The 12,303-nt window shown below is 31.6% G+C and overlaps 2 protein-coding genes across 2 annotated transcripts in view; one reads left to right on the forward strand and one right to left on the reverse strand.

Moving 5' to 3' along the window:
- Positions 1 to 493: 493 nt before the first annotated feature.
- On the reverse strand, positions 494 to 8,309 carry LOC113400335 (uncharacterized). The gene is made up of 8 exons (XM_064217508.1): positions 8,202 to 8,309; positions 7,265 to 7,345; positions 6,011 to 6,202; positions 3,214 to 3,339; positions 2,172 to 2,322; positions 1,565 to 1,706; positions 1,312 to 1,393; positions 494 to 767 (listed from the first exon to the last, which is right to left on the reverse strand). The coding sequence occupies exons 1-8, from the start codon at positions 8,204 to 8,206 to the stop codon at positions 527 to 529; spliced, it is 1,020 nt and encodes a 339-aa protein (XP_064073578.1). The 5' UTR covers positions 8,207 to 8,309; the 3' UTR covers positions 494 to 526.
- Positions 8,310 to 9,195: 886 nt separating this feature from the next.
- The window catches only part of LOC113400329 (uncharacterized), a 113,775-nt gene continuing 110,667 nt past the window's right edge, over positions 9,196 to 12,303 (forward strand). The window contains exon 1 of the mRNA XM_026639857.2: positions 9,196 to 9,945. Within this exon, the coding sequence (XP_026495642.2) occupies positions 9,667 to 9,945 (279 nt within the window). The 5' untranslated portion in view covers positions 9,196 to 9,666. The remainder of the gene's footprint in view (positions 9,946 to 12,303) is intronic.

The following is a 12,303-nucleotide window of genomic DNA, read 5'->3' on the forward strand; positions in this document are numbered from 1 at the left end:
AATTCATATAGATAAAACTATAAATATTATAGTGATTTTTTATTATTTTGTCTTTGAATTATTTTATTTTTAACTAATGAAATTCGAAAATATATCTCACTTACTTAGTTCTATGTGAAATCAATAGAATAATTATATGACTGCATTTAGCGGAATTTCTAGGAACATATCGTCGTTACGCCTGCAAAAGTCGCTATGTGATTTTTTATTATTTAAATATTTAAATTGTTATTTCAATACGCATGTACTGTAAAAACAGTTTTGTGATAAATTCAATAATTTAAAAGTTTTAAAATTTAGCTATCTGACGTTCATACATCGAAAGCTACATAAATTGAAACAACGATTAAAACGGCATAAAAATCTAAAAATAAGAAAATAACATAGCGACTTTTGCAGGCGCAACGACGACATGTTCTTTCCGCGCTTCAACTGCATTTTGTTTTATAATCTGAGATAAAAATGCATATTAAATACAATATAAAATATGGTGTTGTAATGTTTTAATACAAATAAAAAATATACTTTATATATTTGTAAATGTAAATTTATCGGAAAGAAAACGAGAAACTCGTAGGTCTAAATCTTTTCGTGCCATGGGTGCGTTACAGCTTGGTGGCGCTGTTGCTTCGGGTGGAGGGAGTTGAGGTTTAGGTGCTCTGAAGCGACGAGCCCTTGTCAATTGCCACGAAGTGCTCGTATTACGGAGACCTCCATGTGGTACACCAGTTTCTTTATCAATAGCTGCAGGCACTGGTCGTGGGGCGCTAGAACAATATGTAAATAATAGAAATTTGTAGAAGGAAACAAAACAGATAGAAAAGCAATAGATAACATTCGATGGAATGCCTACAGGCTTAGTATTTTTTTTGTACCTAAAGTTCTTTGATTTCATCTGATTCTATCATACGGTCTGGCATCACAATACATACGCTAGTGTGATACTTTGGCCTTGACACTCGTCCCTAAAGTTACCGTAATAACATAATAATAATATATCTAATAATGAAATAGAACACAAAGCAAAAAGATCTAAATATTCTTGATTTATATTTTTCGTATGCAATCCTTTCCAAATATTATAATTGACTATAGGTTCTGTAAATTTTAATTAAACAAAATATTATGAATAAACGGATATTGAGTTTTTATCTTTGTAACATGTGTAGACAGTATGCTCGTAAACATGATTTCAGAAAGAAAAAATAAATAAATCCTACTAACTAGTTTTCCGTGGGCAAGTTTGTAACGAGGAGACATTTTTTTATTATTTTTCATATTTATATTTAAATGAAGAAAACCTATACTTACTGTCCCATTGAGATTAATGTCCTCAATCGAGCTGGTGCAATAACAGATGGCAACTCGTAATATAATGAATTTCTCTTCAGACCTGCAATTACCCGCCGAGACAAGGTTTATAATCTATTTTAAATATGTGTAAATTTTAAATAACAGTCATTGTAAACGTAGTTTTAAAATTACAGTTCTTGCAGTTGTTTATCTAATACATCTGTTTATATGAATAAACGAGGAGACTAAATTGTGACATTGATTTTCTTACCCGAATATTTAACGTTTATTATAGAGCTTTTATCTTTCCATTTTTGGGAACACACGGGACAGATTGATCGCCGTATCGACCATCGTGGGATTTCCTCACGTCGTTGCTCTACTTTTTGAAATGCTGGTATTTCTAAATGAGTCTGTTCGTGAATATAGAAATAAAACATTTTTAAGTATCTATATACTATAAGGGTATTTAGTTTGATTTAAGCATATAAGTGAAATCTAATATAATATAAGGTAGGCGTGTTTTTAATTTATAAGTTGTGAAGAACATTTTCATAATTATAATAAAAAACCTATCAAAGTTAAGGTTTTTTTAATAACGATAGTAATACTACACAAATTTTAGTAAACCTTTATAGTTACGAGTAGTATGTTCGAATGATAAAATCCTTGCATGTATATATTTAGTTAAAAATTTCCACGAAATGAATATAAACTGTTGTTAGTTTATTTTTATACAAAATGGATAACTTGTTTTCTTTAAAATTTTGATAAGGTTGATAGGGCCAATTGGAAGTAGCAATATTCGTGAATAAGATGCATGAAGTATATACATATAATACTTAAGTGTGTTTTGAAGTTGTTAATTGTCATCTTACCGGAGGAGCAGGCATTGTTGTAGTGAATGCAAGTATGGATGGTATGTCCATGTCACGACGTGTAGACATCCGGGAGACACGTGAACGAGACGCGCTGCGCTCTGTCATGCGGATGCTCATACCGTGAACACATGACTCGTTCAAATTTTGACTATATGAAAATGATTTTTTCAATATTAGTACGTTGGTTATAATCTATATTAATATTATAAATTCGAAAGTAATTACATTTTTTGTTTAACTTATAGTTTTTTATATAGAAGTACCTATTATGACTTCGTATATGAGTTTAAGATTGGCAATTGGCATAAAATAGTTTTCTATGTTCGGTAACACAGCGTGATTCAAGAGCTATAAATAAAATTACTTAGAAAAGTACAGAAATCATTTTATTGCCAGAAGCATTATTTAAAAAGAAAATTATAAAACCTACTCACAGCTCATTTATAAACGATATTTTTTTGAATTTTATTTTTTATTAGAAGAATTATTTAAATTTTATTTTTTTATTGCTGTTAAAACTATCATTACCATGCGACGAATAAACTATAAGCAGTTAAGTACTTACTCATTAACTAATCGGTCTCATAAAACAGTGAGAAAGTAGTGTAGTCAGAGCTATTAAGTGAAAGTTGGGAAAAAAAAATACATTGTGTTATGAGTATGAAATCGCATTACGTTAAATTTTTGATGGACTTAGGAGTCTGTTTACAAATTTGGTCCAATTGTTTTTGAAATAACGACTTAAATTTAAACTGCAATCAACAAACCAAGAAACCCCTTTTAATATGGAATGGAATTGGAATCCATCGATGGAAGAGGAGAGGGACACATTAAAGCGCAACCAATTATTTCCTTATCGGTAAATTATGTAAAAAAACATGGATTTGAGCTTAGTAATTCTGAAGTTAGAACCTCTACAAAGTACCTTATCCATTGTTTTTTAAAATCTATCATTAAAATTCTAGATAAGTTGATATTTTAAATATTTTTTTTGCACAGGCTAACTAAATTATAAAATGTAAAAAAAGAGAAAACTCACTTATTATCGTCATTATCGTCACTAGTTAACATAAGCGGCTGATCCCGTAACTCGTCCTCTACTTCACGGCTTCTTGAACGCACCAGGTCCAGTAGAAGAGTATCATTAATACCCAGACTTTGGGACCTTCCAAAAGAGTTTCGCAATTTGCATACGTTAATTTATTTAAATTTATTAATTATCTTATAAAATATTCGTACAAATGGGACAATCGATTGGTGAGTGGTAACTGTCACACATATTCGGATGCATTGCAAGAATTATAAACCATTGTTAAAACTATTAATGAGCCGCAAAACCTGAGATCTAAGATACTATATACCTTGTGCTTGTATAAACATTGGCTCACTCAATCTTCACACAGTAAAACAATATATTGATAATGAGCGGTAGAGTACGTAACCGAAGAGCGTGCAAGGTGCAAAGGGTGTCAAAATGAGAACCAATTTAAATACATTTTTTGAAGATATTACTAAATGGCAGGGATTTCTATGGTTAATCCTACATTTAGTTTTTAGTTAAACTGATAAAGAGACGTGATTGGTGGAGTCAATGCTAAGGCTGTGTCGCCAATGTAGTGTGCAGCAAAGAACGGAGGAAGACATTATGTTATGCTCTACCCTGGTTGTACTCACTCAGGCGGCCCGGCACACTATTACGTAATATTTGCTTGGAATAATTTTGGTAATCATAAACAATATTATGTACTTATTAAAGGAACACTTTAATTTAAGAAGCAGTTTTTGCAAACGTAAAGATCGAGTTGAAAAATAACTCACGAAATTTCAACCGCGGCAATTAAGGTGGGTGGACCATGGAACATGACCACCTTAACGAACAAACACTTTTTATTCGTTAATTAACTGGATAAATGAAGGAACCTAATTTTTAAGTAATACTTTGTTTTATTGTGTACCATATAAGTCACATTTTTTTTAAGCTAGCTTTAATCACTTTTTATTAAAATTAAGTTTTATTAAGCTCTTCCAAATGGCCTTGCAAGTAACACGGCTCCCCAAACAAGGCCAATATTATACATCAGTCGTTTAACTTAAAAATAGAATTGTAACAATTGATATATCTGCTTTTACTAAAATTACATACTAAGCTCTTTCATTTAAGCGAAATATTAAATGCTCAATATGTTTTTATCATCTATAAAAAACTCAACGAACATTACTTGAACACCATCCTATAACTAAGAATATATTCATGGAAATTATTTAAAAATAGTAGTAACGAGTATTATATTAACATCAAATAACTTGCTAACGCGTTTTATAATAAAATTTAAAACTTTTTTTTTACCTAAAATGGCCTTCTTATGGGTCCGTTCTTTGTAAGGCTAAAATGTTCCTAAGAAGGCCAAACTCACAATTATTATCAATTACTTTTTTTTAAGAAGTGAGATTCTTCAAAATGGTGTTTTACAATGGGCTTATTAATTTTTTGAGCTCTAGCTGGATTCATTAGCCGGGGTTTTCTTTTTGAAATAGATGGATTTCGAGCCAAAAACATATTGAGCCATTTTGGGTCCGGCCATTCTTGTACATACATATTGAAAGTGTTCTTGATTTTAAACCTCTTACAAAAGAAAAAGGCTTTTTTCCTGATACATTTAGGCGTAACCACACACGCCCAGTTTCGTAAAACGTTTGATTCGCTGTGATAAATCCTCTCCTAATTGTTTTATCAAAATAATTTTGAAAAAGAGTCTATTCAATATGGCTTAAAAAAGTTAAGAAACCTTATAAATAAAAATATTATAAATATAAAACATTATTTTAACTGTAACGGTACGTACCTATTTATAACTAAAAAGTAACTGTTTATATGTTATGGTTTGTAGAAGTTGCTTGTAAGGTCCATGTATCCTAGCAAGGCCAACCGTCAAATTTTTGATTGGCTTTATAAAGAACCAACGGCCTTCCTAAGAACACTACCAATATTTTAACTTATATCGAGGCAAAACTATTTTATTTTTCTGAAATACCATAAACATATCCTTATACGATAATTTACAGTAACAAATATGAGATAATAATACGTTACTAAAATAAAAACTTTCGTTTTTCTGTGCGCGCGATTTCAATTGTAACGTCGACGACAAAGTTTACGAAGCATGAGATCGCACAGCCATAATAGCGGCGCATGCGCCTTGCCGCTGCATCTGTGGCCTTGATTTTGATGCATCTTAGTGTATAGCAGAAGGAAATTGTCTTCACATGTCAATAACTACGTATTTTCAATAGTTGGTCTTCAAAGGAGCGTGGCCTTTCATGGTCCACCCACCTTATTTTTCGATTTTAATTGTAATTTTTTTGTGTTACGGTCTGGATACTGGTATTCCTACACTTAGCGTTACTCGAAACTAACAAAAAGGCCGAAAATTTTGAATATGTATATATAATACAAGAACAAACCCCAATTTGAAGTGATCTTTTCGGAACGATATCCTTTATTAGTGTATAATTTTAAAAATAAATATAATAATAAAATAATGATTTATCATAAAGTTATTCTATTCCAATAGGTAAATGATATTTAAACAAAGATACACGTGTTAACTAATTGTTTATATATAAATATTTGTATGTATATTATATACGAGACGATTATGCGATGATAGATTTGGACGTCAACTGATTACTGCATATTATTTGCAATAAGTATAACTATTTTAACAAATATTGTTTTTTATTCTTGAGCATCATATTTAAGTCAAATTATATAGTCGTAATAAAACTTACCGTACCGTTTTATAAATAAAAAAAAGTATATTTTAACAATTACTAACAGCTGACTGTTCTGTTTTGTGCCATAGATTTCGCTCTGTTGTGACATCAAAGAAGTTAAATACGGGGGCAAAGAGTCATTTGATTTTATGGAAGTATCCCTTTGACTGGCTCTCAACTTTATTAGAAGTGATGTGTACGGAGTGGTGTCGTTGTTCATGAAAGATATACGTTGAGGTTCCACTTTTTTAGTTCTAAAAAGGTTACATTAATTTAAAATTACTAAAATAATTTTTTTTTTTATTTATGTTTTACTCTGACAAAAAAAGTATATATTTTTTAATGTTTGTTTTTTACTATGAGTTATAATAATAAACAGTAAAAACGGACATATACCTGTCATAAAATATATAAAATAATGTCAGTCAATAAACAATGTTATCATAAAAATTATGAGAACAAGCTTGTATGTTCGGAGAAATAATTTCACTAAAGAATACGAAGCTAAAAAATTATATGAAACCAAAAAACGTATTTGCTTCATTTGTGGTTTTACGACATACATTATTCAATGATGTTGTGATGATATATTCATTTTTTCTAAGTTTGAGTCATGCGGTGATTCAATAGGGTTCGGCTATTCACCAAGGCAAATAGTTAACCTAGTAAAAGGCATTGACAGCTTATATTACGAATGATAGACAAGCATTTTATTTATTAATATGAAAACAATAGACCATAAATTAATATATACATTACTACTATTAAAATTTTGTCTAAGAGGAAACATAATGTTCTTAAAGCGATTTTTACAATTATAATGAATCTACTATTTACAGTTTATGACATAAAGTAGATTTATACGTATGTAATAATTATGTGTTTTTATTTATGTTAGCTTAGATTATTTAAAATAGTATCTACCAAACCGCATTGAAGCAGTTAGTGGAATAAGTTCGAAGCCTCAAAAATAGAGCAGGCTTCCCCAGCAGTGGGACATTTATAAGATCTTCTTTTAATTATAAACAAATACTAATATTATTATTATTTACATTTATCATAATAAAACATTTTTTTAAATCCTTTTTCTTCTGCTTTTGGTGTAGAAGAACACTCACGTGCAGGTTTCTTCAGGATGTTTTACTTTATCGCCGAGCACGAGATCAATGATTATATAGCATAAATTAAGTACCCAGTAGGCTCCGGGTTTGAACCTCCAATAATAATTAGTTTAGACACTTGTTTTAGCTACTGGGCCAACTTGGCCTATTCACTAGGCCTAAAAATATATTATCATGGACAAAAACAACACTTACAACGAAAAACCTCTGGATGAGTAAAGTTTGAAATATCGAGCTTTCCAATCTCCATTTTTTCGCCATGATGTTTCGGTATTCCTAAAATGAATAATTAAATTAAATTAAAATTTTGAACTATTATGCAAATGCTACAGTTGATGTATAATTATGTATATATGTATTTATTATGTATATGTATCTATTTCGACAGAAATACGTAGCTACCAAAACGTAGATGGAAAATTAATTTGACATGGGATTTTTTTTTAACAATAGATTAATTTATAAAATGAAACCATATTTTTACGTTAAGAGAAACATTCATTCTTCTTTTTTGTTTTACAATTTTTTAAATATATGTTAAACTTATACCTATTCGAATTTATTTTATTCTATTAATTATTACAACAGTTATTGTATTTTATTACATATGGTACAACCGATTTGGTAGGCACTGTTGATTCGTTCGAAAGTCTACACTAGAGTCGAAGGTCATGTAAGCGCGGTGACACTAATCAGATAGTAGTTATGTACGCCTTTTAAAATATTCTTGTTAAAGATTTTATTGACCGAGTGCACATGCCCTTCTCGACCGATAAAATCATAGAATATCATGACAATCAATAAAAGTGGTAGTTGATGACTCCCATTCCTTAATAGGTTTAATTACTTTCGTATGCGGTTGCCAGATGTCATAGAAAGTGATACGAATATACTATGTAAATACATATAAGTATATGTACAGAAGTAGTACTGTATGTACGTACTATTGCGTATTAAAAAACATGAGTATTTTTTTGATAAATATTTATATTTAAGAACCAATGTCATTTTTATGTTACATTGATATATGTGTAGGTACTTAATGCAAATAGTCAGTAAAATTTTTTGATCAAGAAAATTTCATATAAAATGATTCATTACAATAAAGTATTAGTTACAGAGTCTCACTCACTGCATTTTATTTTCAAGTAACTTTGGTTAGTATGTTTAAAATCGTGTCACAGGGATCGCATCGAAATTGTGACATATTTAGCACATCAATTAATTTCGGAAAATATACTTTTTGGTAAATGTTGTAAAATGACAATTCAGATATTTTTTACATTATTATCATTTACTACAGATAACATAATATTAGATGTCGATAAAAATGTAACATTTTTCAAAATTAATAAATATAAAGTAGGTATGTTTTTTTTTAATTTGAATCGGTTTATATAATATCGAGACTTAAAATAAACTTACTACTAATGGTAGTAATACGTCGAATCATCAACATTAAAATTGGCCTATATTTTTATCTATGTTAATATAGTTTATTATAAGCAAACGAGGAATGAGACTTGTTAAGTAGGTATATCATTTGAAAATTACAGGGCCATAGAGGTGTAGAAAAAATAACCGAATATCGTGCACAAGTAATAGACGAACATCAAACAGTCGAGATACATATACCATAAACATACTTATGTGCATTATAATCTAAGCCCAATAAGTGCAGAAAATAATATTATCTAAGCCCAAGTTTTATTCTAATGCATTAATTATAACGTTCTGAGCTCTTTTATTGTTTGACGGTATTATTAACCCGTTGCGTTCAATTCGTAAACCCAGTAACTAAGAGGTCTTCGGTTTAGCAATGCTTAACTTTTTGGAAATACAAATTGAAATGTTATAAAATGATTAATATTTTAAATATCATGACGTAACTTTGAGTGAAACAAAACGTCTCTGCTAAAGAACTAGAAATAATGTCCCGTTACCGAGTGTCCTGATTCAGAGTGAAAAATTTCGTGAGACCCATTGTCGGCATATTGTGACAGATACAAGATCATTTGCTTAGTGTCGCATCATTAGCGATACAATATGATTCGATAAGTAATTGGATTTCTCATTTCAGTCTAGCTGTTGTGTTGTGCGATGTCAAGCGGCGGGGGCGGCGAGCGCTTGGTCTGTCGGCCGGTGCTCTAGTCGGTCCGATCGCGAACAGCCGCGCGCACGTCGCGTTTTGACTTGTCTCACAACACGCTGCAAGATAACGCGCCCTATTTAAACGCAATACTCGCTCTAGCGCAAGCCATACCACAATTAAGTAACGTGTAAACTTTTGTGGTAATAAAATTAATTACGCCGATGTTTTGAGATCATAATATATATCGGCGCAATCTTAAAACCGGCTTCGTGACCATATGATCTGCACTGGACCCGCTCGAACCGTGCGACCCTCTCAAATAGCAGCGCGGAGTTATGATGCGGATTTACCATTAAAATTCAATTGTGTAAGACGGATTCGAGAAGGATGACTCAGTGCTAACGGAAGACTTTCTCAAGTGTTTTGGTGTCAGTTTCGTGACTTGCGAGTCGCTGGAGATGTAATTGTTGACCCTGTGGAATATTTGTTTTGTAAAAATAGTGTAATGGCAGGTGCTAGTGAGGAAGGAGTGGCTGTGGAAGAAAATGCGGCTGGACCCGCACAAGAACCCCGCAGACGAGGGCTGAGCGGGTCGATGTCATTGCGCACACGCAAGTTAGGCCGGCGTCTATCACGCAGCATGTCTATCGTTGCGCTGAAGCTGCCGGAGAAGGCGCAGAGCATAACACGATCTTCGTCGAAACTCATACGATCGGGCAGTCGCGATAAAAAGAACAGATCCTTTGAACTGTCTCTTATACTACCGGATAAAACTCAAAGACAGGTAAACAATATTTATCGGTTATTTGAATTATGTCATTTTAATTTTATATACACACTAATCGTTTTTGCAAAATGTCAACATCGTTACGTTCAAACAAAATTGAGACAATGCGTATTAATCATTACCGGTTTTTTTCAAATTGAACTATTAAGTCAGTATATATTAAGGTTAGCCATATATTTCAATTTTTGTTATAAAATGACCAAAGCACAATATACAGCATATTTTAACATTACTATATAACAGTATCCTTATCTGATAAAATCTTCGAACCGATCGTGTTGAACTTTGTTTACTTAAGTCACCACACGCGCACAGACACCGTATGGAACGCATTCAAAACGCGTGTTTGTTTCATTATGAATTTGCTTATATTTGTTTCGTCAGTGTCGCCCACACCGTGGATTTCTCCATTGATATAATAATAAGCCGCAATTGCCGTCGTTCGAATCCGTCATGCATTGTTTGCCTTTGTCATTGAACCGGGGAATTGCGCGCTCTTTGGCGATTGTTTGACTACAGGCCAATTGGCTACCAGCTTCACTATAATAATTATTGATTGTCTAAGGTTTATTTCGGTTAGACATTTCACGTATGGAGTAATGATATAATGGTCTTTAAATCTTTGTCGGTATGTTCCTGTTCCTGATCCGTACGTTAGCGAGTAGCGAATGTTATTGAAACTTTAGAATTTATATATAAACTTTAGACATTGACGTGGATTGCAGTTCCGTATATGTATACTTAACAGGGCAAGTAATTAAGTTTTTTTTACAATGACTATTTCCTGACAAAAGTAAAGGACAGAAGAGATTTGGCGAACGATTATTTAATTTAACTGGTGCAAATTAATTAGATATTTGTTTATCGCCTATTAACGTGTTTTTTCGTGCGGAAAAATCAAGGACTTTACGAAAAATTATATTCATAAGCAATGCAGTGTGCTTATAAATACCTACATATAACTACATCTTATTGAAATAATAGCGTTAAATGATAAACTAATAAACAAATGTTTAAACATAAATCCTAATCATGACATCTATTTTAAAATTTATGATTGGAATGATAATGTAAATTCATAACATTAACAAATGTCCGTCTATTTGTTACCTATTTATTCACTGCCACGTGATAAATATTTAACCAATCGTAATGAAATTTGTTTAAAAGGTCGGTTGGGACCTAAATGGGATTAGGCATATTACTTACGAAATTAAATTTGCGCAGACGGCGTCGCGGGAACATTTAGTACATCTAATGTTAAATTTAGATACAAGTTTTGTAAATTTTATTGTTAATTAATTTAAAACGATATATTATATATAATACTGTATATTAGCGACAGTTACTTACTATCAGGTAGCCCATTTTCTCATCCGCCTACCTATACCATAAAAAAAAAAAAACCTATAAATGGGGTGAACGCTCAATGACATAATAATATTTTTTATTATATAATTAAAAGAGATATAGACCATTATTATTATTAGACCAATAGACAATTTAAAACTTTAAAAATACCCAGCATAATAAATACGTTGATACAAAAACCGACACAATTGTCAAGTCTTGAAGCACTCAGTTTGAAATTAAATCTAGGCAAGTGGCAGAGCGTTAAGATTTTATATTCGTGGCAAGTAGGATACACGTAAATAAGTAACTTTGGTAGTAACACAAACATATGTAAATAATTTTAGAAAATATAATGTATTTGCTTTGACTTTAAAATAATAATGGACTAACATACTTCCCCTAGAGATTTTTGCCCCTATTGACATTTTACTACAAGTTTCCCTGACATTTTAAGCAAGGTGACACAATCAACTTATACAAATGGTATTGAGATTAATAAAGATCAGCCTTCGAAAAAAAAACACTCACTTAAAAACTGACCGTACGATCGGTGTACATGTCTTACGAAAGCCATATTATTATTGACGTAAGTGCAACAAAAGCCAGACAATAAAGTAATACATTTGTTAAAGATGCATTTACCCAGAATGAGGAAGAACGCCTACGTCTTGTTCTTTAACAATAAATGATGAACATTGCAGAAATTAGATGACAGGAAATAACACATCATATCACTTATTCGTAATAGCAAACTATTAAAGAGGAAAACGAACATCATACATTAATAGGTAGTAGAACATAGGTGGAATAAATTGGCACTGCTTTATGAGTGAAAGTGATGTCGCAATCAAACGGTGCAAGTTGCGTGCTTACATGCGGGCTCGCAGTAGCCACTTTAATTAGATAGCCTTATAATTCGTGACGTTCGTGTGGTGATAACCAGAAATATTTGATGCAAATATGCACCTTTCAAAGTCACGTCCGATATTTTGCGTTGAATTT

Source organism: Vanessa tameamea, chromosome 17 (genome assembly GCF_037043105.1).
Source record: "Vanessa tameamea isolate UH-Manoa-2023 chromosome 17, ilVanTame1 primary haplotype, whole genome shotgun sequence".
Classification (NCBI taxonomy): Eukaryota; Metazoa; Arthropoda; class Insecta; order Lepidoptera; family Nymphalidae; genus Vanessa; species Vanessa tameamea.